The sequence below is a fragment of the Meleagris gallopavo genome, chromosome 14 (assembly GCF_905368555.1).
Source record: "Meleagris gallopavo chromosome 14, MGAL_WU_HG_1.1, whole genome shotgun sequence".
NCBI lineage: Eukaryota > Metazoa > Chordata > Aves > Galliformes > Phasianidae > Meleagris > Meleagris gallopavo.
Genome location: NC_139417.1, coordinates 13,022,233 through 13,048,958, shown reverse-complemented (window position 1 = coordinate 13,048,958; position 26,726 = coordinate 13,022,233). Strand labels below are relative to the sequence as shown.

The window sequence follows — 26,726 nt, the reverse complement described above, 5'->3', positions numbered from 1 at the left end:
GTTTTTTCCACCAAAGGAAGCCTGAATGCTGAAGTTGGTCAGCAGAGAAGCTTCAGCGGTACAACACGAAGCTGAAAGCCTGAAGTCCTGATTCCACTTTTACCGAGCTCAAATAATGATCCAGAAAAGATGGTGTTTTGCAAACTTCAGGCATGTGGTGTTGCTATACCACACATTGTTTCAGGAAAAACAATGTTTCAGATTAAATTAATACATTAGCCCATTTTTAAAAGATCTCTTTTTGCATAACAGTTGCATATCTGAAAATGCTTATTAAAGTCATGATGCTCAAGTACACTTGGTTCATAAATTAACTTTTGATTGCCTTAATCACTCCCTGGCCCATTTCCAGCCAAGAAATATTCATATACCAGCCCTAAATGTATCAAATGCAATTCATTCACAGTGCACATATGTAGACCTGGACAACCTGAGAGACACAGAAATGCAAGGTTGAGTTTAGGGCACAAGTCTTCCTTTAGGAAGTGATTAATCCAGATTTTAGCATAGCTTTGTTATTTTTAGAGTACAGAAAAACAAGTGGTTTTGGAGTGAAATCCGGGCTTCGTTGAATTTGGTAGCAAGAAAAAGTCTGAAGAACTTCAGCAGAGTTAGTATTTCAAACCGTGTTTATTATTTTGAGTCCTGATGCCAAGAAAAGCACACTGACTTTTCTGGGAGCTCACTTCATTCAGCTATTTCATGTATCCATGCAACCTGAGTGTCTTGAACTGAGACTCACTTCCTTACAGATAGGTTTTTCCAAGTAAAGGTTGCTTCCTGTACTTTGAAATGGTATCAGGAATTGAAGGTTAAATTATTTTGTGTGGGTGTTTGAGTACTCTGTTAATCTGCTACTTTGTGATTCCTCTTCTTCTTTCTTTTTTTTTTTTTTTAAGTAACTTGTTTTTTTATTGCAGACTGCAAAAACAGTACACTTAAGCTTCCATACCCATGCTTCTTTCTGAAATGTTTTGCTTTAGTTTCCTAACTGTTGTCGTGCTGTGAATTCTGCAGATTTGTTTATAAGTGTCACGTGCTTCTGCTACATCTGCATTGTCACTGTTATGGTATTTTTTCTTTCTGTCTGTTTCTTCCACAGGAGTTTAACAAGTAATCTGCCCAATGTGAATCTACCAAATGTGAATCTCCCTAAAGTACCAAATCTACCAGTTAACATCCCACTAGGCATCCCACAAATGCCTAGCTTTTCTGCACCGTCATGGATGGCTGCTATTTATGATTCTGAGTGTGTATTCAGTTCAAATTAGATCTCATTTAAATTTAAAGTCATCTTGGCATGGATATGTATTGTTTGTTTCTGTGCATTATATAAAACTTTAAAGAGTGATACAGTTAATTAGACGTTTTCTGAATGAGACACTGGTGAATTTCTGGCAAGTGTATTTTGAGCGTTTTTTGTATAAATCTTCAAAATTTTCTTACTCCCACTGAGAGTTTGAGCAAGTATCTTGCTTTACAAAACAGCTGTCACCAATGGGACACGTTCTGGCCAACATATGAAACACGGAGTGCATAATGGGAAACGATGTGTCTCAGAAAAGAGTTTTGTCCAAAAGAGGAGATGAGCCAACTTCAATGCCAGTCAACCAATTTCTGTGGACCAGATGTAGATCTAACACTGAATTTTATTTAATGCAAGTTCCACATTCCCCAGATGATAATTACTGTCTTGATTTTGATGAAACAGTTTAACATAGAAGAAAAACTCTTATTCAGGTTGTGAGAGGGCCCAGAGAGCAATTGAAATTCCACATCCATCACTGTAGCCTGGGTAATCCTTTGGCCAACTAAAGAAAGATATTTTCAAAATGAACCTTTGATTGTGGATGGAGAAAATGGGCACTGTGTTAGTGCAGTTGCTCCCGAGGAGCCTCGGGCTCTACTCTGGCTCCCTGTGTGAGCTTGAGGTGCTCAGGAGGGCAGGTCTGCTTATCCCCATCTGAGTACACATCAGGCAACTTCTACTCTTACTCCAATTTTCCCCCTAAAGGTCCCAGCCACCAACCAGTGCAGAGAGTAGAAGTGGGCTAAGCCCAGACTGCTGCTTTAGAGGCAGCTGGTCTCCCAAGATTCCTAACACAGGACTTTGGATCACTCCATTTCTCCTGGGCTAACTATAGTTATGCTAATATGAGATGGTCTCAGTCAGCTCTACACAGATGAATTGCTTTTTCCCTACCATGTCCTTTCTCTTAAAGGATAAAACCAAAGAAGCTTCCCAGATTCTCCCCCATCACTGTTGCTGGAACACCCTAGGTTACATCTACACCTGCGGTCCACCAAATGCCTCTGCCATGCACAGGCTTTGCTGTAGAGCAGTGGTAATGAACCATAAGTAAAGCAAACACTGGTATTTAATTTTTTATTAGATTTTTAAATTTTTTGTTTCAAAATGATACAACTCATATTCATGCTAAGAAAGCTATATTAAAGGCTAGATTAGGCAGTTGCCTGTAAAGAATACTTGAAAGTTTTAATCTTTTTCTCTGTGCATGCTGTGTGGTATTGCCCTTGAAAAGATAAGAATCATGTCATGACAGAAAATTGGATAATCCCTCTGAAAATGTGAGTATTAATGGTATATTGCAAGCTGCCTATGTGACTAGAGTAATTGCAGTGCTCACGAGCAAAATATTAACAGTGCAACTTGGAAGCAAATCTGATATAATCCAATATATTGTTTACTCGCATGTAGTCCTAATCAAAAGTGAGAAAAAGACCAAAAATAATAATTCTAAAATTTTTAAACCAAATGGGTGTGATAATGTTGCTGTGGTAAATACCAATTACTGCATTTGCACATAATTATTTCAGACATAAATCCGTGCATTTCCAAAACTGGGTTTAGACTGCTAAAGCTTACTTTTACCCGAGCAGAGGTTTGAACCAGAGAAACCAAAGATCAGTGGCTAGATGAGCACTGAAGCCTTCTGCACACTTGTCTCCTGGTTAAAGGAAATGCCTGATTCTTTATCTTTTCACTTTCCTGGTTTCCTTTTACTCACCCATCCCCTCCATCAAGGATGTGTTACCTGTCGCTTAGTGTCAGATCTGTTTCTCTTGCCATGGAGATGACCCATCCTCTCTATCGTTCTCCCTGCTAGCACAGGACCACAGGGCCCCGGCATGTTGGGACGATGGTTTTCACCTGGTGATAGCCATGTATGCATTGGCTCCGATTTCCTCTGGCATTAACTCAATGCAGCTGGCATCTGTCACAATAGAAACACCCTCCCTCATCTGTTTCTATAGATGATGTCGGCACAAGTGGTGATGCATGGTGTGCTAAATATCTTACAAATTACTGTGTTAGCATTAGTGGTATGCGAGGAGGGGGTCGAAACTCTTGAAGCTCCCTTGGTAATTGTTCTGAAAAAAGTGAGGGAGATGGAGAGAGGGAGGGAGAAGGGCTATGGATGCATAAATTTCTCTGCACAAACAGCACCATCGAGTTCTATATTTTTGTTCTGTCAGTGGAGGGTTGGGAGATATAATTATACTGTGAAAAGAGCCGGTGTAGCTGCAGGACCAAAGACTTCCATCTGGGCAAGGGTGTGGGTTCGAGAATACAAGCTATGGAGAGAAATTTAGAGTTTTGTGACAGGCCAAAGATGTTGCAAAAGAAATTAAAAAAAAAAAAAAAAAAGAAAAAAGGAAAATCTGTTGTCCTATAGATGCCTTTGCAAGAGGCGGATCTGTGGAGAGGTGCAGCAGTCAATCCAGCCAAAAGTCCTGGCTTTGAGATGCCCAGCTCAATGGACTTACCCCCGTTCTGTTCCGGCTGTTAAGAGCTAACGCGTGTCCTCGCGCACCACTTGTTAGCACTGCCACTTCCCTGGAGCCAGGCCCTCAGCGGGCGGGACGAGGCCACCTAAAGATACGGTTTGGAGGGGGGAGGATTGCATGAGATCCCACATCTTAATAACTGCATACATTCCGGTATGGTAGTTATTACTGAGCGAGGATTTTCTACCACAGTTTCTGGCCTTAATTCTTAATAATCGCATACGTTAATGTGGTTATTAACTAAGGCTGATTTTTACCATACACACATTCTTCCTGTTGATATGTGTGACTCGGTGTTGTCTCACTCATCTGGTCTGGAGAGTTTTGTGAGTTATGACAGCAAGGTAGATTAGGCAACTGTATGGTAAAACTCAAAATCCTGATGGTGGAGATTGCCAGCGTTGTCCTGTGTATGAAACTACTGTCTGCTCCACACTTGTTGCAGGAATGGTCTCCACATCAGGTTACAGAGAGCCTGATGCCACCTATGACTTTTGTTCTCCTTTTGCCCTGCCAGCAACGGATCAGGCACCTCAGAAGATCTGTTCTGGAAACTGGATGCACTACAGACCTTCATCCGGGATTTGCACTGGCCTGAGGAGGAGTTTGGGAAACACTTGGAGCAGCGCTTGAAGCTTATGGCGAGTGACATGATCGAGTCCTGTGTGAAGAGGTACGTGTGCACACGAGCTAGACAGGAGCTCACAGGGAGCAGCACTTGGTTTTGTCTCACTATCAGTACTTTACTATGGCCCCAGCTCACCTCTGCCCAGCACCAGCTGAGCACAAAGGCACCCACTGCTGTGGGCTGCGGGCTCCACAAGCACGTCTGCTGTTGAGACTCTGCAGAGTGTGTATTCATATGGCAGTAATGAGTTGATCGTTGGACTGGATGATCTTAGTGGTCTTTTCCAACCTTAATTATTCTGTGATTCTGTATTCGCGAGAATACAGTAAGGCAGTGAACCACCCACACTTTCAAGCTTTACGGGCTGTTAACTTGTTGACTCATGAGAGGCTGAGTCTTTGTAAGTGCAGTTTGGTGTTAGTAGGGCTGAATGTTGAAGGCATAGCCCCTAGTAAGATCCCAGCTAGAAAACACAGATCCATGGGGGAAAAAAAAAAAGAAAAAAGAAAGAAAATAAAAAAGAAAAAGTGGTTCCTAAAAGGGTGATAGTGTAGCTTGGCACACAGGTTCACATCTGCTGTTGAAAGAATAAAGCCAGTGTATCATCAGCACGTTGCAGGATGCTCACCTGCAGATCTTCCAAAAGAGAGAGGTTTCTTTAAAAACCTTCAAACACACAGGCAGCTGTCATTCTGAAAACAAAATGTTACCGTTAAATTGTCAAACTTCCCACAGTAATTTATGTTCATTTGGTGTCAGAGCTGATTAGGCAGGAGGAAGAAATGAACTTTGCATTCCATCGCGCAAAAATTAATAGACAAAGAGACAGACCAAAGGCAAAACGAGTGCCAAATCCAGCTGGTACTGCTAATAATAGATGCAATGTGTGATGTGGCTGTTCTGTACCGCAGTTGCCTGGCCACTCTGCAAGCGTGAGCATGGGGTTTGTTGTTCACACATTCTCGCAGTCTGGATATCCAACGTCACCATAGGAGAAGGCATGGTTGGTCCCTGAGATGGAGGCAGGAGGCTCGCCTGCTGGCAGCAAGCAGCTCGAGGCCTGCTCTCACCCTTCTGAATGCAATGAGGTGGTCGTGGTGTCTTGATTTGAGCAAGCCACCATTCATTGCAGCAGCTGGTTTTAGTCCTTTGGCTGGCGTGAAAGCCAATCTTCAGTTGTCAGATCATTATTTAAGAGCAAATGCAGCGTTGTTTGTTCCTGTAAGCAGCAAATGTACTATTGGAGCCAACACAGGGCAGTTTCTGGGCTCTGCTCCTTTTGAAACTGAACTTGGCCCCCCCAGGAGCTGTTCAAGGCCAGGTTGGATGTGGTCCTGGGCAACCAGATCTGGTGCCCGCTTGTTGGCAGCCCTACCCATGACACAGGGATAGAACTAGATGATATCAGAGATCATTTCCAACCCAAGCCATTCTATGATTCATGATAAAATGGGCAATTTTGCTGCATCTGCAGTGCAGCTGTAGCCATGATGATCTGCAGAAATAAGATCAGGTGAGATTGGCTGAGATAACTGGGAAAAATAAGCACATTTCCAGGTACATCTGAGGAAGGATTTTTGTGCTTGAGAGCTGGCTTTTTCCCAATTGCTCCAACTCTTCTACAAATAAGTTGCCCCTCTGCAAAAACCTGGCCCAGCTTGTAATGGTATGACTATATATAATGGTTCTGAGCGTAAGTAAGTAGGAATATGCTCATCTCTGCGAGGAGATGGAAAATCCCAGTCACTTTTGGTCCTTTCAGTAATTATCAAGATTCTAGTCCCCGAGTCCAGGCTAAATCTGGCACTGGTAATTAAATCAGTTCAAATGCCACTGCTGATGTAAACCAATATGCTGCTTTCCCTATTTATATCACCTGCAAACAGGGCCTGGCTAAGGTTTCTTTAGCAATTTCAGTTTGACACAACATTTTTCTTCGCGTCTGTCTCTGAACTGTTGAATGCCATGGAGGAGCCACCCCGCCTTCCACGTTTGGTTGTATTTCGGGGCTGTTAGGAAAGCAGCCCTTGCAAGGCAGAGCTCTTTTGCTAATACATCCAGGCAGCAGGACCTTCATACCAGTTCACATCTGATCCCAAGAACAGGAGTTTCACATTTGTAAACTAGTTTTCATTTGTGTAAACCTTGGGGGATCTTTCAAGATCAGAGTTATTCCTGAGCTGCAGATATTATTTGTTATTTCTAAATAGAAGCTTCTATGTTAATTTGTTGGCAGATTCTGTCTGATGTGATAATTGTTCCGTGCTAGGTTAGATTAGTGAAGCAGATACCTCTGGAATCTGCTGAGGGGCTCAAGAGAAAGATGAAGCAGTGCCCACCGTGCTGCAGGGATTCCTGATGCTGGTCACACACAGCTTGGTATTTTCATACACAGCACAGATCAAATTATGTAGTCTTTACTTCCAAAAAGCTGTATGTGGGCTCATGTATGTTCATCTGTACATAACTGTGTGTGTTAACTGAGACAGAGGAGGTTTAGGTTAAATATTAGGAGGAAGTTTTTCACGCAGAGGGTGGTGAGGCACTGGAACAGGTTGCCCAAGGAGGTTGTGGATGCCCCATCCCTGGAGGCATTCAAAGCCAGGCTGGATGTGGCTCTGGGCAGCCTGGTCTGGTGGTTGGCAACCCTGCACATAGAAGGGGTTTGAAACTAGATGATCATTGTGGTCTTTTTCAACCCAGAGCATTCTGTGATTCTATGATTCCATGATTCTATTCTCAAGGAGATCAGTTGGATGAACTTTGAGACACTTAGGAAATTTTGGCAAGCAAAGAAAGTCATACAGACCCAAAATCATAATGATCCAACAGTGTTCTTTCAGTCAAGCAGTGAAGAAGTTCCCATTTTTTGTAGTAGATATCATAAGGCAATAGTAGCTTCCTTTAATGCACCAGGCTTGCTGTTTGTGGTTGTAAATCAGCTAATGCATCCAAATGATAGGTGTACATTGACACTGCTGCTTGTAGCATCATCACACTGTTTATCAAGCATGAGAAAGTCATAGTGCCTCTGAAACCGTTGCACACTTTATAAATAGTGTGTATTCTGGGGAAAGTGTTTCTTTTTAAACTGGAAAATCACTTTTAGTAAAAGCACATTTGTAACGATTGTACTGTAACGCTCCCAGTAGCACTCAGCTTTCTGTTTTGTTGAACTCTTCTAAGCCTTGTGTTTCACATTGTTACTAGCTTCGGTATTTTAAAAAGAAACTGAAGCATCTTTTTCTGCTTTCCTTAACAGAACCAGGATTGCATTTGAAGTAAAACTGCAGAAAACCAGCCGATCAACAGATTTCCGAGTCCCTCAATCAATATGCACCATGTTTAATGTCATGGTAGATGCCAAAGCTCAGTCAACAAAGCTTTGCAGCATGGAAATGGGCCAGGAGGTAAAAATGCAGGTTCTTCTTTTCACAGCTTTTAAAGGCAATGTAATGAAATTTCCTATCTCCTGTTGTGCTGGGTTCAGAGATGTGTTATCAGTTGTGAATGTAGCCTTCCTTATAGAGTGTGCAGATGAATATGCAGGGCGTTGCTCTCAGATAAATCTGATAAATATCTACACTCAGAATCCCAGTCACTTAGGATTAATTTTTTCAAGGACTGTGGTGTGCATAAGGTACCTCTGAAGCTTGCTTAATGTGAGATGACCATATGTATTAAATGATTAACCCCATTTTGGAGCCAGGTATCAGCAACAGACTTCTATGTATGACTGTTTTCTGGACACAAGCACATGGAAAACAGCAGTGCCAAGTTGTTGCCGAGATTCTTGAATGGAAAAAGAAATAATAACTTACATAAGTAGACTGAAATTCCGTTGTGACTTCTGAATACAGGCTGTAATCAGCAAGCTTGGTGATTTCTGGGTTTTTAATGATTTGAGTTGTTAATGGGGACATTTTGGAAATCAAGCTAATTCCAGTAGCTTGAATGCAAGCTCATTGCATTCATAAAATCTCAAGGTGAAGTGTTTGCATAGCACAACTGCCTCCATTTGTAGCATGACCAGGCCCTCTCTGCGTTTTCCCCTGCTCAGTGTGATGCTCAGTGGTTGCAGATTTGCCTGAGCTGCTGCAGGATGTGTTGGGCATAGCAGCACTGAGCCTGTGGCAAGCAGCACTTACAGGGGTAAGAGGTTTTAACAGCAGAATTAAGAGACCTGCAAAGCAGATGTAAATTAGCAGTGCATAAGTTACCGTGTAGGGCTGCAGTATGGTGTACACTCTCCATTTTTCTTTTCTTCCTTTTAATGTGTGTTCCTACACCCCATCAGTTTGCTTTTCATTTTGGCTACCCCTGCCTCCTCTTCCTGAAGCTGCGGGTTGAGGTGCTTGTACAAAGGATGGGTCAAGGTTAAGGAACAGAGCTCTGCTTTTGGACAAAGGGGCAGAATGCCACCGCTGCTCTTCCAGTCCCAGTGGTAATGATGGAAGAGACTTTTTAGGGTTTTTAGGGAGATTTTGGCATGGAACAGCCTTCTGATTTTTCCTTGTTGGCACTGTACGTGGGCAGGCAGACTTGGTGCACTTTCTGCCCTCATTCTGGGGCTCCCTCCCACCCTGTGGCCTTTCTCTGAAGCCCACCTTCAGTTCTGCTCACTTTATCAGATATTTGAATGCATTTTGAGAGCATTACCCTGTGAAACAAACACCCATCATTTCATTTCCATTTCCTTGTCTCTAAAGGCAGCTGTTAAAACATTTGGTAAACATACTTTACCATCTTAAATATTTATTTTTCCTCTGAATTTTTAATACATCTAAGGGGATAAATGTATGTATTAAATGTTTCTCAGTTGGTCTAGTATGTTTCTATTTAATATCTAAGGTCAGATGGTCCTTAGAGAAATACAACGTACACACAATCTGTTACATGACAAGGCAAGATACTCATCACATAAAGTCAAGTTGAATCATTGTAGTGCGCTGATTACGGATTGTAATAATAGAGCTAATAGAAAGCCTCAATGAACTCTGCCAGCAGCTGTGGCTGTGGCTGCACTGAGCAAAGCAAACCACTTGGGTGATCTTTAACCTCAGGCATTTTCCTAGGTATTGCAGAGGGAAATGTTGTTAGGAAGGCTGGTTTAGGAGCCAGCCATCTCTGAATGCTGCGCTGGGCATCACTTTTCACTTGCTGGGACTGCCCCAGATTTTGTGTCCTAATGGGAAGGTGTGGTCAAAGCCCTTTGGACACTGCCTCAGTGTTTGCCTAGGGCACTCTCCGGCTATCAGAGCTGCATTTTTATTCCATCAGTGCTCTTATTTGCTTTTTAAGCATCCTCTTCTGGGAATGGAGGAGTGCAGACTGGTGCCATCACATTTCATCTGATCAGCTTGGTGCTAAGCCCTGCCTCCACCAGCCCTCTTCCACACTTCCTTCATTTCTCCTCCATCTCAGAGCCCTGGCAGCCCTTTGGCTGTCCTTGTTCTTTTCTTTGTCTCCTCCTCGCCTTCCCAATCTGACCACCTGCAGTTTCCTTCCTGAGGAGTCAGCCAAAAGTCTTCCACACACACACAAAATACAGTTCCAGAAGGAAAACATGGTGAGGAAGACAACCCCAGTACACACTCAGCTCCTATAGCATTTTCCTTAGCAAGTCCTGGCCTTGTGTGCTGAGGACATCATCAACTCTCACCCATATCCCACTCTTACCAGTCTCTCTCAACCTACAGCCAGGTCTCCAGCTGTGTCAGCTGTGCCAGGTCCACCTGCAAGCTGATAAGGCCTAACTATATCAAACACATCAATCATAGGTAACAGTGACTTCTACAAGGGACTCATGTTTGTCTTGACATTGAAATGGAATCTCCAAATGCAAACACTGCTTGTTGGTTTATGTTTAGGTGGGAGCAGCCTGCCCTGCCCCAGTGGGCATGTGGGCAGTACTGCAGACCTCTGCCCTGCTGTTGGACAGCCCATAGGGGACTGTCAGCAGATGGTTCATGTCCTGTTGTACTTGCTGCAAATACTACAGGAGGAATTTCTGACATTTCAGTGGAAGGTTTTGCTCACGTTTCGTTTTCCCTGCTAATTGTTTCTGTTGCTGTGCATGATGCTGTCATCGTAACCACATTTAAAAGGTCCTTTGTTGTGTTGTGTTTTTTTTTTAATTTGTTTTTTATTTATCTTCATATTTTCTTTCTCCTGTCTTTTGCACTTTTCTCTTTATTTCTGTCCCCAATCATCTGAAAAGTTTGCTAAAGAGTGGGTAAGTGTGTCTGACTTCTTTTCTTCATTCTAAATTCCCGTGTTAATGTGTTGTTGTCACAGAACGAAAAAAAAAAAACAGTAGAGCAGTTCAGACTGCTGACAGACATTGAGACCAGCGTCTAGCATTTGTAAAGCCCTCACAGTCTTCGTTCCCAAAGTCTGATTAGTATTTAAAGCAGATTTGTCTCTTTCAATGTGATTTGATGTTAACATTTTAAAACAATATTAATGCCAAGTGGTAATGAATATAGTGACTAGCACCAATGCTTGAAATGTTTGACTGAAAAATCAAATGTTTTGTGTTGGAAAGCAGTCATAATCAGCATTTTCTCAGTCCATTGAAAATAAGAATATACTGTATGTTTTCACTAATTAAATCTTGTATTGGAAACAGGTCTTTTCTAAATTAGTAGAAGACTGTATTCTAGTACCTATTCTAGCCATATTGCAGCTGATTGCAGCAGAGCTCCCAAGCTGAGGAAGGTTTGGCTTGTGCAGAAATTGGGCTGCAGACAGACACAGAGCTGCTGCGAGCAGCGGCTGCGGTCACCAGTGCTGAGGTGAGCTGCAGGGCTGCTAATGCAAAGAGCTCTGCACTTGCTGCCATCTTTTGCATGAGAAAAAAAACTGGTCTCCATTTGCTGGGTTTCTTTAAAATCTGTTTTAGAGTCTCTGAGCATAGCATTTGGACAAGTGCTTTATTTTAACTTCGTACCTGCTGAACCTGACACATCACACTCCTTTGAGTGCTTTGCTGAAGTACCTTGGTGGTTCAGCCCATTGAAAACTCCCAGTCATGGCAAAGCCTCCCCTCCTTTGTGTGGCTGAGGTTCCTGGAGCTGCGGGCATGCAGAGGTGGGAAGGGTTGCCCATACTTCATAAACTGATGGAGGATTTGCCTGGATTCAAGGTCTCTAAGTGTAAATAAACGCAGGCCACTGTAGTAGAGCACATGAGAATCAGCAGCATAGTTCTTCAGGCTAATACTGCTGCAATGTTGTAGTTTGCCACAGGAAGAGACTGATGACCATAAAGCTCTTGCCTGTGATCAATGCTAATACTTTCCTCCACCTTTCCTTTTATTTTTCTTTAGCACCAGTACCATTCAAAAATAGATGAACTAATTGAGGAAACTGTCAAAGAAATGATAACACTCCTAGTGGCAAAGGTAACCTTCAGCTTCAGGTGAAGTGATTCACTGCTAACATTGCTTTTTAATATGTGTTTCCATTAAAATATGACACGTTAAGATGTTGAATTGGCTTCTTGTTTTTCACAGGAAAGATCATAAATCTCCCCACCCTTTCATGGTGAATCTTTGATGATTAGGAACTGCATGAGATGCATTACAGTGTTAGCAGGATTGGCATACTAGCCCAGAAGTGGTTTTAAAGAATGGAATTTCTATTTGTGGGGTACTAGCATCAGCCCATGCAGTTGGGTAGCACTGCTGTGTAGACATTGGGTGTCGCTCAGGGTGGTCACTGCCCCGATAATCACCAAAGGGACCCAAAATCACCGTATGCTTTCCTAAGAAAGTCATTTACAGGCAACAGTAGTGGGAAATGCATTCCCAAATGTCAGGTTTCATTGTTTGGAAATTGTGTTTTTTAATCAGACTCAGCTCCTCTAGATCGGCTGCCAGCATTTCCCAAGGAGTGTTGTGTAGGTCTGGTATGCCGTGATAACACACAGGGTGCTGGGAGGTAGGGAGGAAGATGGCAGGGTGTTTTTTCCTGTAGTCTCAAACTTTCTGAGAACAAGTCATCCCTATTATACAGTGGAGACCTTTAAACATATGCCAGTTGGATTCTTCCACAAGAACAGCCATCTAGCTGCATGCTTGACACTGTGTACTGGAGCAAGGACCACCAGCTTCTTCCCTGGGAGAGGCTGTGCTGGTTGCCACATGCCATGCTGCACCCACATCCCTTCCCCACGTCCCATGGCCTCATGCGTGAGGCCACGTTGTCCATCCCTTTGGCAATGCTGAGAGCTCCACTGCCTTCTCTGAAGCCAAAGCTGATTTATACACCCTTGTTCAATTATTGAAAATAATCACCGTGTTTTTTGTGTTTGTAGTTTGTCACCATTTTGGAAGGAGTCTTGGCCAAACTGTCTAGATACGATGAAGGAACTTTGTTTTCTTCTTTCCTGTCATTTACTGTAAGTACAGACAATGTCTTCCTTTCCTTGTTGTTTTTTTTTTTCCTGAGCTGTAATCTCCTGCTCTCCCAGGACTAAATCAGCTACATAATAATTGTGCCATTCTGTGATATTTGGACACTGAAATTCTCACAGGAGCAGACAAACATTGTGCTCAGTACTTGGATACCTGAGAAGCATAGGGCATCATATTGTAGCAACATGTAAAGATAATGATCAGTTATCATTCAGGTTGGTGGAGTTCATTCTGTTGAGGAAGCACATGAAGCTGCACTATAAATCCAAATTCCCTAGTTAAAGAAGTTGCTTCATTGCCACCTTGCATGACAGGTGTGTTCCTTTCATTCTTCTAGCCGTAACAGTGAGCATTTTAAGAAACTAAATAAAGGAAATCTAGAGAGTGCCATTTTTCTTTCTAGAAAAGAGAGGGGAAAATACCCTAACCATAAGGTTATGGATTAGGTGCCTCTGATGTCATGTTTCTCCCCAGCACTGCATAAGCAATCCACAGCTCATCACGTTAGGTGTTTACTAGAAACATACTGGACAAAAATCCAGGCAAAACTGGCCTCAGTATCCTCAAGGACTTAGCAATCTGAACTGCATTCCAGAAAGGGTTTTGGACAGCTTTTTAAGGCAAACACATAGTAGATGATTTCCAAAGGTCTTCTGAATGTGCATGGATACAGAATTTACAAGAGCACTTGCCTTCTCTCATCTGGGCTCACAAAAGAGATTGCACTCAAATGCATGTGTGCGGGGTTGCTTGGAAAGTTGCACTGAAATTCTCATAGACCACCAGGTCTGTGAGACCTATATTGTGAGTCCACCACCTCCCTGGGCAGCCTGTTCCAATGTCTCACCACTCTTTCTGAGAATAATTTTTTCCTAATGTCCATCTGGAACATCCCCTGGCGCAACTGAAGGCCAATCACTTCGCGTCCTGTCAGTTACATGGGAGAAGAGGCTGATCCCCACCTCTCTTTGACCTCCTTTCAGGGAGTTGTGGAGAGCCATAATGTCTCTCCTGGGTCTCAGCAAGGAGTAAGAGGCACTGCAGAGGAGCAGGGGGCTTCTTGCTGGGCAGGGAACATCTCTCACTTGGTCCCAGTGTTTACTGGGTGCGCTGGGCAAGGAGAGGCTGAGGGACAGCCTTGACCTCTTCAGCAGTGTGCTTGAGAAGCCTGTGCTGAGCAGCACCACTCCCTGCAACTCTCTGTGTTTGGTTTTTCCAGTGCTAAATACAGAAATTCTCTCTTGTTACAGCATGCTTGCACCACCTCCCACGTTTTCCATGTCTGAACAAATACAACAAAGTGTTATGGTCCAAGCCACTGAGATCTAGGAAGCATTAGTCTCCCACCCCCTTCTCCTGACTTCTTTCAGCGCGTGTTTTCCAGGCTCTCGGCAAGTGGCATGTAACCAGGGGTCTTGTGACAGACAGTTTTATCACCTAGTAGGCTCTCCTCATTTCCAATTCTTGCCTCGAAATTTGAGATAAAATTAATGCATCTGTTGTCCTAATAAATTCTCACTAGCCACTTCCCCTTGCAGAGCACTTTGAGAGGAAAATACCCTTCTAAATTTGGCCAGACTTTTTTTTCTTTAAATTTTATTTCTGTTTGTCACCACATTCAAGTGCATCTCAGCAGCAGCCCAGGCCCTGGATGGGTGTCTGCATGTGAAGCTCCACTGAGTCACAGGAATGACAGCTGCTAAAATTTCCTTTAATCTGGATGGCCTCCGTAGGCGGAGAATTACACCTACGGTAATTAAAACTAAAGACTGCATATTACCCGAGGGAGACAGAAGTAAAAGATCTTATTTTTGTTCTGCACAAAAATTGTATGGTAAACTGAGACGTTTCATGGCAAAGTCACATCATTTGTGAAAAACGGCAGCCTAGCAAAAATCACACAACATCCGGCAGTTTGGAAATCTCACTGAATGTAGCCAAATCTGAGTTTAAAGAAAAACAAGTAATTATTCTGATTAAAGGGGAGTGGGCAGGAGAAGAAGCTCAGTTTTGTTGTGGGTGGAGGGGGGGGATGGCAGGAAGTTGCCTGAGCTATTCTCGCTGCCTTTTGGCTTGGGGGAAGGAGAGGCGGTGGCACTGGGCTGGGCCCAGCAGCCCTCCGATCCAGGTTGCTGCCCCAGGAGGGAGCAGTGAGGATAAATGCAGCTCTGGGGCAAGGTGCCCAGGCAGCTGCTGGGATCAGGGATACCTGTGAGTGAGATGAGCTCATCTTTGAAGGAAGCCAGCGCTTGGCATAGGTTTTAGAGAATCATTAAAGTTGGAAAAGACCTCTGAGATCAGATAGTCCAACCACCAACCCATCATCACCATGTCCATTAAACCATATCCCTAGTGCCACATCTACCCTTTTCTTGAAAACCTCCAGGGATGGTGACTCCACCAGCTCCCTGTTTTGCCACTTGCTTGGCAACACATGGCTGGGACTTGCCCCGTACCCCTCCAGCCTTCTCTGCCCCCAGGAGCCAGCACTGGGGACGACCCCATAGCCCCTCCTGCCCTGCATGCACCTGCTGCCCAGGCACTGCGAGTGCTTGCAGCGTTCACCTCAGCAATTACCACCAGTCTGGTCTTTTGTATCGCCTCATTGTGCTTAATTATGCACCCCCCACACACACCATATGAGTACTTCCACCCACTCTCACATTCTGTCTCACACATACATTCATTCTCTCATTCGGGACACATAATTTATTCATCCCAAGATGCAACTGTGTGCGTGTTATATTTAGGCTGTTTTAATGGTAGCTTTAGAAATATTTAAAAGCAGGTGAGCTTTTACACCCAAACAAAGATGGCCGGCAATGCTTACCCTAATTAAAAGCAGAAGCGTTGTGGAAAATCCCAGCTAGACACTTTCTAGACACAGTGCCTTATGCTGCATTGGTAAGAGGGTCTCTCTGGCCAGCTGGGAGCTGCTCAGTTGGAAAAGTTGGACCTGGCCTTCAGGGCCACCCTACCACATGTGCCGGGCAACAGGCAACCACATTTGGGGTCTGAAAGGCTCACAAGGACACCTCAGAGTGCACGATCCTCCCTGCAGTACTCTCCAGAAAACAGCATCTTTAAAAAGGGCAGAAAAAAGGTCATCGGGTATCGTCGTGCTGCTGACAGTGGTGAGGAGGCTGAGGGGCTTTGGGTACTGTTCTGGTGCACGATGTGAATGTGCTGTCCTGATGCCAAAGCACCCCAGGTGGTGCAAGGTGGGATGCACATGGGCACAGTGCTCATGTTGGAGCCTATGGCTGTGTAAAGAGACACGGTGCTCACTGGGGCCACCCCTGCACCCTTGGGCACAGCTCCCACGGGGACGGGCACAGCTCGGAGTCATACATGATGCTGAGTGTGGAACGAGGCCACCCCAGGACAATAACAGTGTGTCCTGGTGAGCCCCATCTTCTGCTCGCTTAAGGAGAGGAGGGAGAAGCACAACGCCCACATTCATCTGTTGCTATTAGAGCCTGTAGAGCAGCGAAGGTATGTGTCCCAGTGACAAAAACACCGCTATTCCCTATTATTTTAGGTGGGAAACATATTTTTTTCCCCCTCCTGAGTATTGTCCTGAGCCTTTGCCTACAGAGCTATTGCAGCTTCTCAAAGGAAAAGCCTGAAAGCATACTGATGGTGACTCTGTTCTTGTTCCTTTTACAGGTGAAGGCTGCTTCCAAATACGTGGATGTACCCGTAAGCACAATTTAAACAACTTGCTTAGTAATTTGCTTTGTACTTTGTTTTATGGCATGTGTAGCAACCCACATTGCACATTAACAGCCAAGGTTGAACCATCGGCCCTCACACTTCTAACATTTGAACTGGAAAAAATGTCACCACTTACCTTCTTACAGAGACCTTTGAAGCTTTTTAGGCACTCCTTTGCAGATGGTGTCAAAAAGGTACCACCATTATGCAATTGGCTTGAATCACATTAAAAATTAAAAAAAAAGTTGAAAATAAAAACAGGAGCAGTGCATTCTGTTAATTCTTCATTTGGACTTGTGCAAATACAAAAAAATTTCCAAACAAAAAGGTCCAGATATGTTAGAACTGAGCCAACAGACGTCTAACACATTAGCTAGTCTATTTTATTTTTGTTCTTCTAATTGTTGGTTTATTTCTCTCTTTTAAGAAAAAAAAAGACTTTATTATTACTTTTGGAAAATGGTGAACTAGCAACATGTGTTTGAGAAATTGTTAATGAAAATAATTTTTTCCTTTTTTTCCTGTAACTGGTACAGAAAAATTATATGTCATCAGCTCTAATTAGACCTTGATTGATAAGGCAGAGAGACCTTAAAGTTCTTGGAGCACTTACTTGCCAGAAACATACAGTTAAATGAAGTTGAAGTATCATTTGTGAATGTTGGATGGAATAGGGAGTCACTGTTATGTTATAGGCAGAGAGGTGATTACAAATGAAAAAGATTAGTCCTTAATATAGCACACAAATCCTGCATTCAGTCCGGTCGGTGGACATCAGAAGTGACTCAGTTGAATTTGGTGGCCTGCACGTGTAGTGAGCAGACATCTCATGGATGCAATTTTGCTGCATGTTCTCATATGACAACGTGACAAATTTATTGGGCAGGCTGCATCTTTTGCACTGTTTCTCCTGAGATAGATAGATAGACTTTTCCAGTGAAATACTGCACATTTAGTCCAGCATGGAGAGGACAGGCTCTGGAACATCAAGAGCTCTTGTTTGCTTTGAGATATCCCAGCACAGAGATCTGCATATTATTCTCTTTGAGCAGTAGAAATAAGTTACTGAGAGCTTTGGAGGAAGGGTGTACAATCAATGAACGTACAGCTGTTACAGTTATGAGGTATACCAGGGAGCTTGGCTATGTAGTTATTACACCAAAGCAGAAAAGATAGGACACTTACCCATATCCTGGGCTCACTTATGAAACTCCAGCAGAGCAGATCTCCAGAGAGATCCTTTTCCCCAGCAGTCAGCTTTAAATGGGTCTAGGAGAGGTGCAGCCAGGCTCCACCCCTTCCTGCAGCACAGGTGAATTGCCTTCACCTGTGCTCCCATAGCTGACTCATTGCTCACCTCAGGTGATCAATCAGAGGTTCAGGCCGTGATTCAGCAGATCCCATACAGAAGGGCACAGAATTCATTTTTCCTGTCCTAGCAAATGTGGAGATTCTTTATTTGACACTCTTTGTCAGTCAAGCGCATTTTAGTATTAGTCACCATGAGTCTGAGCACAGAACTGTTCTTTCGGGGCACCCAACATAGGAGATGATGTCAAGTCCATGTGGTCTCTCCCACACCGATGGCTGTTCTCTCCCACTTGCTCACTTGAATGTTTACATTGGTTCTGACGAAATCAGCAGCCAACCCCACACAACTCCCAGCCCACCGCCAGCCAGCACCGCGGTGCTGCTTCAGGTCCCTGCTGCAGGGGAAAGAGGAGAAATGGCTTGGTTAAGCAGATACCCACCAGTTAAATCTAGCTCGGCAGGCACTGCTGCTAGTGCCCAACACAAAGCAATGCCTTCAGTGCCACCTTGCACGATCAGCCTGCTGAAAATTGCTTGAAAGTGTAACACTTGACTACTGCCACGTTTGTTTGTCCTCATTGTTTTTCAAATTAATACCTTGTCATTGTTTCAGTAGGTGTTAAGAAATGTTACTAGCTTCCCAAGGGCTGAGCGCTGGCCCTTCGCTTGATAATTGTTTGCTTTGTATTAAAAAACTCCCTTCCTACTGCTTTCCAAACTGTCCTCATTTTCACCCTGGAAATTACACAGATGTGTTAACTAACTTCAATTTGCAGCGGCTGACAATCGTATCTTGCACAGAAACGATACTCTGTGATCTGAGGTAAATCACAGTAATGGAAACTAATGACACTAGTTATTAACAAACTTGCAATGTGCCATGGAAATTTAAGATTTTGTGGCAGCTCTTGTAATGAGTCGTGTTACAGTATTTTAATGGCTTTCCTTTGAGGTAAGTTGGATTTCAATATATCAAGCAATGTGAACTCAGGATTATTATTTTTTTAAAGCATTTTCCCCTCCAACGGTATCAGTTCCCACTTTCTTTAGGGAAATGCTCTCATCCCTGTCTGGTGTCATTGCATGGCTCTGTGCTGGGCATGGGCACGCTGTCCCCGTCCCCATCACAGCAGGTAAGGAAGGGGTGATTTGCACGAGGACGGCGGGAGAGAGATGGAGGAAGAGAGGCAGTGCTGAGGGTATGCGGAGGAGCTGCTCCTGTGATGTATTCATGGTTTTTTCTCTCTCTCTTCTCTCCCCATGCAGAAACCAGGGATGGATGTTGCTGATGCCTATGTGACATTTGTCCGCCACTCTCAGGATGTCCTGCGTGATAAGGTCAATGAGGAGATGTATATAGAAAGGTTATTTGATGTAAGTAAATGCCTTCTCCTCCTTGGACACCAAGCAGGAGAGACCCAAAATGTGACAAAATAAGACAGGAGGATAAGTCACATTTTGAGAAAGTTTATTGGTTATAGCTTTAAAAAATAAATAAATCCTTCCTTTCTTTCTGACTAAGGCTCGTATCTGCTCTCTGCCTGCTTTAAATCTCTACTCTAGTGTACTGTGTCTTGGTCTGTCTGTGCCTGGATTTCAAGGGAACAGCATCTTCTAAGAGAGCCCCGACTATATTTAAGCTTGTGGAGAATCTCTCTCTGTAACGGCACATTTCGGTCATTGTTCTCAGTGTGAAAATTGGAGCTCATTTGCTGAGGATCATCTATCTCCTGTGCACAACTCACAGTGTCTGTCACTGACGAGCTCTCCAAAACTGGCAGCAAATCGTGTGTATACCAAATTTTCATTTAAAAAGGTAACCAGCACACTCCTGGTTGGGAGTGGACATTCTGGAGCTCCACGATATGGTTCCTGGCACTAGAGGTCAGGTTCAGACACATTTTCCATGGTCTCAACAGCGTGGCAGGAGGCTGACCCAGTTGTTCGAGTTTTTTTTATTGCACGGGATAAATGCATTGGCCTGTGAGAGAACAGTGACCTGTGATGCCCATTTGTTTTGGTTTTGGATGCATGTTAACCAATGTATGTTTCTGCTGCTACTGTTGTGTTACAGCCTTTCTGTCCTCGTAGCTGTTCTAGAGCAAAGGTTTTCTGCTAATGGCCAGCCTGTAGCCTTAGTGTCTCAGTCTCTTCTAGGGTATTTGTCCATACAGCGATTTCTGTTTGAAGCAGCTTCTGTTCCCCTCTCCTCCCTCCTCTCAGCAGTGCCATCTCCAGCTCCCGGCTCTGGCACTGTAACAATCTGACTTGCTTTCTCTACTCGCTCGTTTGCTTCCTCAGTGTGTAGGGAAAGCTGCTTTCCTTCCAGCCAACCTCCTCCTTTACTCGATATCTCTCTTTCTGCGCATTTTCTTTCCCTTGGAAACCTCTTCCTCCTTCTTAATTCCCTTTCTTTCTTTCCCCCTTACCCTCCCAGATTAAAATGGAACTTATCTCTCATGTCAAATGTTTTATCACATTATATCAAGTGGCATGAATTAGAGTCAAATAATCTTACTGTGTACATCTACTAGCATGACCCATATCCACTGAGAGCGCCTCATTCATGCACGGAGCACGCTGCTGCTGCTGGCCCCGCACAGAGCACAGCCCATCGAGCAGGCACGGGGAGGAAAAAAACAAACCACAAAAACAAAAGCCTGTCGCTTCCATCTGCAGCAGGCCTGTGAGTGCACTGCTCGCTTGTGGGGAATTGCATTCCACGAGCAGTTAGATTTCCAGAGCTCATCTGGACTGTTCTTTTCAATGCCCACACTGCCTTTTCCCTCATCGTTTCCCTGTGATTCACAGTTGGTGTGTTTATACCCTTTGGGCCATTATTTCCAATTTTCCAAAAGCTGTAATTAGCACAAATATTGATTTCAGTTTGATCCGTTCGTACTTAGTTTTACCAAGCCGTGTTTTAAACAAATTAACAGTGACAACAGAAAAAAGAGCAGCTACCTTGGTGGAAAGCAAGAAGTGCAAAATCTTTCCGTTCTCCCCTGCTTCCCACAAATCTTCCCTGCTCCCGTTGGAGGGCGGTAACCTCAAGTGGGACGTGGTGCTGTGTGTTGTACCCACGCGATGTGCTGGGGGGCTGAGGTTGGCATGGAGGCAGGGGACACAGTTAGCACGGAGCCCAGCCCAGCCCTGGTCCTCAGGCTCCGCTGGTCTTGTTTCTCAGAGCAGTGGTAGTGAGCTGTCCTTTTCTTAAGATAAAAAAAAGGTCTTTGTGGCGCTGAATTGGATTTGGGTCTCACTTTGTTCTCGCTCCCTTCAGTGCAGCTGTGGAGCAGTGCTCGTAGTGTGGGGGTTCCTCTGAGCAGCGAGATTATGAACACATTGGAGGCTGTCTCCTCAATGAGTTCAGTGCTCGCTCCAACCAGGTGAGCCTTGCTTTGGGCCGCCGGGCAGCAGTGTGGTGCCAGTGGCAAGTAAACCTCTCTGGCTGCAGAGAAACTGCAGGGCTCAGTTACTTTTCTGTGCCATTAAAAAAAGACTTCTGTCTTTTTTTGGCTTTGAGCAGCATTGCATGGAGTGAGGTTGCCTCCTGCACGCTCAGTGAGATTTGCAGCCCTGTGTTGTTCCCAGTCGCCCCATTTCCCCGCAGCCCTGCCCAGTGTTTTCGTTCATTTCCCTCTTTGTTTCCTCCCCATAGCAGAGGTTGCAGAGTGCCGTGTCCCAACCGAAGGTGGGTTAATCCATGGCTTTGGGCATTTTATACCATTTCTTAGTTCCAAAGCCAACTCTCCCTACACCACTCCCTCTGTACTGCAGTACAGGACTGTACTCTTCAGGGGATATTGCTGTTTGTGGGAGATTATTGCAATATTTCTGTGTGGTCTGTGCATTAATCCTCTTCATTCTGTAAATTAGTCAGGGTTGGGTGTTGTTTTTTTTTTCCCCAAAATAGAGTCATCGTCTTAATTTTAAAAATCTGTATTCTTGGGATCATTGAACGAACAGATTGATCGTGGAGTTCTGCTGGTAATCAAAACCTAACTAGCTTTTTGGCAGTGCTGTTTACTGCAGAGTAACATGACTTATTTACTTGGCCTGGCTCACTAATTTGATAACATTTAAAGCTAAAACACTGTAATAAGGCCCCGTTGGTACAGAGCACTGGTAGCAGAGGAGTTTAAGAATAGAACTGTGGCATGCAGCCCTTCCCTGAGGTTCTGTGTGCTTTAGGACTGAGCCGCTGCGATGCTTCGCAGCAGCACAGAGATCTCAATCTCGGTTTGGTGCTGACAGAGAGTCCAAAACTGCATCTTTTTTCCCGTAGAGATGTGGACACTGAACTGCAGAATGGGAGTGTTTAAGGGTGATTTGGAGTCTTTGACCAATCACAGAATTCAGCTCCCCTTTAGCTCTGGGCACTCACGTGTGGTAGGATCAGATTTTGTGCACCCACAGTTTTCTCTGAAGGCAGCAGGAGTCGTGCTTGCAAGGGCTGTGCTGTAGTGGAAGTTGCTTATACATGTGCACGTGTGTGCGCCCTTAGGTACGCACAGCACAGATTTCAACCCGCCGGCATATATGTGCTGCAGAGGATGAATGACTGAAAAGTAGATAGTGTGGGTGCCAACCTCATCAGTTGGTACACACAGCTGTGACACAGAGCAGGAGCACTCCCTGCCCGGCCGCGGGTGAGCATCATGTAGACAAAAGGCTCCGAGCGCCGGCGAGCCGCCCGCCATCCTCCACTTCCAGCATCCCGCCGCAGTCTCTAAATAGCGCAGATGGCATTTTTCTCTCTGATGATTAATGCAATATCTTACAAAAAAAAAAAAAAAAAAAAAAAAAAAAAAACACCAACAAAAACATGCTTTTGATATGAGAGATCAAAACACCAAGAGAAGCTTCTAAGGACCTAAAAAAAAAATTAATTTATTTTTTTCCTCCTTGTACTTCTTGAAGACACCAGCCTGAGTAGAAGATAAGGATTAAGGCAGATATGCTTAGTGCCGCTTCATCTGCTTAAATCTAGCAGTCCCTGAGATCAGTGATTAAAAAGCCATCTCTGACTTTGATGAAATCCACTGCCATGGTAATTCTGTGCCTCTGATAGCTTTCTTATGGGCCCACGTCTGCCTAAACCGGACATGGAAAACATTTCACTGGAGATGATACGTGGATTATATGGGTCAATTATACACTTAATCTGCCTTCTGGGGATTAAGCGTGCATGGATTGACCCTGCGTATTTGGCTTGTCCTTGGCAGTTATCAGATCAGGAAGGTTGCCTTTACCAAGAAGTCTGGTAAGCACTTAATCACGTAGTGATACCATGCGGGAGGCAGCAGCGTTGCCCGGTGCAGAGGCACTTCTACCACTTCACTGTCACCGTGTTCTGCTTGCTGGAAGGTCTGTGACATCAGACAGAGCATTTCCCATAAAACTTGAGCATGAGCCCCCCCGTGTCTGCAGGGCAAAGGTGATTTCTTATCTTGGTGTCAGTGTGGCATCAGCAGGATCTGGGCCTCAGTCTGTCCATGCCCAGCACAGTGCAGAAGGGACAACCGCAGAAGTCCTCTGCAGTAGCAAATCACCAGGCAGGGCCAGCAGGGGAACAGCCTCAGTCTCAGGCCAGCGTCCATCCCCAGGACTTAAGCAGGGGCAGAGCTTTGCTCCGCTCTGCAGGTTCTGCAGGCAGCAGTGCTGTCCTGGTGTCACACCTCCTGGGGAAGAGCACCTGCCTTTCCAGTCAAGAGCGCAGCAGTAGCATCAGGCTGATGGCTCAGGACTGTCCACTGGGAGCTGGCTGCCGAGTGCCAGGGGTGGTGAGCAGGAAGGATGCAGGGAACTGTGAGTCTTCCTAAAATCAGAGCTCTGGACTTCAGCATGATTCCTGCTTGGATGTGCAGTTCCCATTTGGATGCTGGCAGCTCCTTCGAGCAGCGCTTGCAGGACCGTGGCATTTCTTCCCAGTCAGCCGTACGCAGTGCAACCAAATGCCAGAACAGAGCCCTCCTCACCCCCCATCCCCTCCCGATCTCGCACCCAGCAGTCAGGCCGTGAGTCAGTGCTGCTACTCGCCGTGCATTAGATTACTCATAGGAGTTCGGGTTGCAGGATCAGGGAAGAACGGATGCAGGGCTCAGCTCTCATCCCATTGCTGCCTGCAGCTGCACGCAGTGTGTTCCCCAGGACAGACAGCATCCCGCTCCCTCCCACGCAGCGAGACTGCTCATTAGGGCACAGACTCTCTCCCACTCCTGTCCTGATATGGCCTCCACTGAGCTGTTTCTTCTGCATTGCTTTTTGCCTGTCTTTTTTTCTCCCAAGAACGAGTTGTGCCATGAAGGCAGTTGGGCAGCTCTACCCCCAGACGTGCTTTTTGTCCTCTGTGGATCTGCAGAGCCCAGGACACTGCTTTGGACCCACACCTGCACCACTGGGAGAGAAAGGGACATAATGGTGATGTCCATTATCCATGTGGGGACAAATCCCCTTTGCTGGAGGATGCACCCTTTCCTTTGGGAGCCCTTTCCATTCCCCACACCTGGATGAGAGGAGCTGAGTCCTGTCCCATCCCATTCCCACCCCTGAGCCCTATGGGCACGTGCAGAGAGCGGCCTTGCGTCTTTTTGCTCTTGTCCTCCCATGGAGTGTTCATTTCAGTAGGCTCTGTTTAATTTATTTTAGGGAGACTCTTAATAAAATAAGTCCTAGATCTGTCACTGGATTTTACATGCTCATAAGGTTTTTTTTTCCTCCTAAATGTCTTTATCAGAACAGCTTTTCATGTTCCAGTAGACATTTGGTTGAAGACAGTTAATTTGATTTCTTTTCCAGAGGAGATTTTCCATTAATCATTCTAAGCAGGCAGCCTGATTGCTCTGTTGCTCCAAGGTCAGTGCTGCCCTGATCCATGCGGCACTTTGAGGGCAGTGTTTGTTTTGGGGTGTGGGATTGTGTGCTCCCCCATAGCAGTGAGTGGCCCCAACAGGAGTAGGGCAAGAGGAGCACTAAAGGCAATGATCCCAGAGCTGCCATAGGGAGTGTATAGACTGTGGTGGACTCAGCTTCACTTCCCCATAGCCCGCTTTGGGATGGTTTCCAATTCAATCTAATAACAAGTGCAATTAAAACATTCCTTAGCATGCATTGTTGGGCTGCACCTCATCGATCAGCCTTGCATCAGGATTGCATTGCATCCGTGAGGCTCTGTGATTGGGACAGGAAAAAAGCAGCGCTCTGTGTGGATACGGTGTTATACCCAGCTTCCTTATATAGGAACTCAAATTTTAGCATGTCAACTTCATTTCTTTTTTGAAAAAAAAAAAAATAAAAATGGAAATAAGCAGGGAATATTTTAGAGGTTAAAAAAAAAAGCGTTTGAGAACAGGCAATCGGTACAGAAGTGGTTGTGTGTTGCTTTAGCAGCTTTCATGCAGAAGCTCTTTCATTTAGGAGTTGTGTGCTGAGCACCCAAATATAGCTGCCCCATCCTCAGAAGGCACCACAGGGCCGACCCTGGCCCCATGGTCACCCTGGGGCAGTGCCAGTCTGGGTGTCTGCGGGCAGTGGGGGAGCACAGGTGCCATCTGTACTGCAAGAAGCGTGCAGCACGTCGGGGTGCCCAGCTCTGCTTTCATTCTGAATTTCCCTCTGTTTGAAGGCAGAGCTCTTACACCATGCAAAGTGTGTTTCTTTCTTTGTGTGTGTGTGTGTGTGTGTGTGTGTATGCGTGGTTTATTTTTGGGAAGAAAGGAAAAAAAAAAAAAATAATGTAATTCGGTGATGCCATTTGCATCCTAGACAGATGATGAGTTGCTCTGGCTAGCAGCTTAACCCTATTATGCAACGCTGGGACTGTGACATTATTAAATAATACTAATTAATCAAATAATAACTCCCTCGTATAGCTGCATCGTCAGTGTGAATGAAACCTCCCTGTTAAAGGATTGGGCATAGAGAGAAAGGCAGTGGGAACTGCAGTGCTGAGGACACTGCCTGCACCCACAGCAGTGGTGTCATGGAGATGGACAGGGGTGTTGGGACAGAGGGGGGGGTCTGTAGGGTTGAAAAAGATGTATGGCTGCTTATTTAGTGTGCTTGTGACTGAGGGACCCCAGGCACAGGCGTGAGGTTTTTAGAGAAGAAATGCTATTTTAAAAAGAAAAAAAAAAAAAGATATTGAGGTTTCTAGGGATTTTTATCTACTGGTTGGCGCTCTACTCGAGCTCTATGGATTGAATGTAGGGATTAATAGAGCTTTGGCTGAGCATCAGGATGTGCACTGCTACCATAAGGACCGACTGCCCCACCACTGAGTGCTGTGAGAGCAGGGGATGGGGGCGTTCTCACATCCCAAACTCTCACCTGTGTGGACAAGTTCAATTTGCACAGTGCTGTCTGTTACCAAAATTTAGATTTATCTTCTGAAAGAAAAGGTAGATGAGTTTAAGGGAAAAGTACCTTTCTGATACCAAAAAGAGGGCTGCCCAGAGACCTCTCAGCGCTTTGCGTCTGTGTTCTGTAGAGCTGTAGGAAAGACGTACCCTTCAGTGTGGTTTCACATACCTAAAGAGTGTGTGCACGTAAGGAATCCCATGGGATGGAAAAGCAACCCAAGGATCTGCCTGGTGAGCAGCAGGAAGGGAGCACTCGGGTTCCTCTTTGCAGATCCCGTTCTGTTGTTTCATGGTCTTTGGCAATAGCGAGAGAGCATCTGATCCATACAATATTGGTGCGTATCCAATTGTTGGTGAACATCAGAAGTTTTGAAACACGGTTGTGAGAGAGGAATATCAGCTTAAGCCTGAAAGGCTAAAAAGCGGCGAGCCCCACACGTAAATGCCATTATGCACTTAATGAGGCAGGGCTTAAAAA

General features: G+C 44.9%; 1 protein-coding gene across 5 annotated transcripts in view; it reads left to right on the top strand.

Annotated features, from left to right (window-relative positions):
• CADPS (calcium dependent secretion activator) overlaps window positions 1–26,726 on the top strand; it is a 175,060-nt gene that overhangs the window by 139,273 nt on the left and 9,061 nt on the right. For 2 of the 5 annotated variants that reach the window (XM_085236221.1, XM_085236218.1), the window contains 7 exons: window positions 1,103–1,249; window positions 4,328–4,483; window positions 7,701–7,848; window positions 11,769–11,843; window positions 12,758–12,841; window positions 16,527–16,559; window positions 19,152–19,259. In XM_085236221.1, the coding sequence (XP_085092347.1) occupies window positions 1,103–1,249; window positions 4,328–4,483; window positions 7,701–7,848; window positions 11,769–11,843; window positions 12,758–12,841; window positions 16,527–16,559; window positions 19,152–19,259 (751 nt within the window). Of the gene's footprint in view, window positions 1–1,102; window positions 1,250–4,327; window positions 4,484–7,700; window positions 7,849–11,069; window positions 11,207–11,768; window positions 11,844–12,757; window positions 12,842–16,526; window positions 16,560–19,151; window positions 19,260–26,726 lie in introns of those variants that run through there. The other 3 variants (XM_085236220.1, XM_085236222.1, XM_085236223.1) reach the window with 2 other exon arrangements.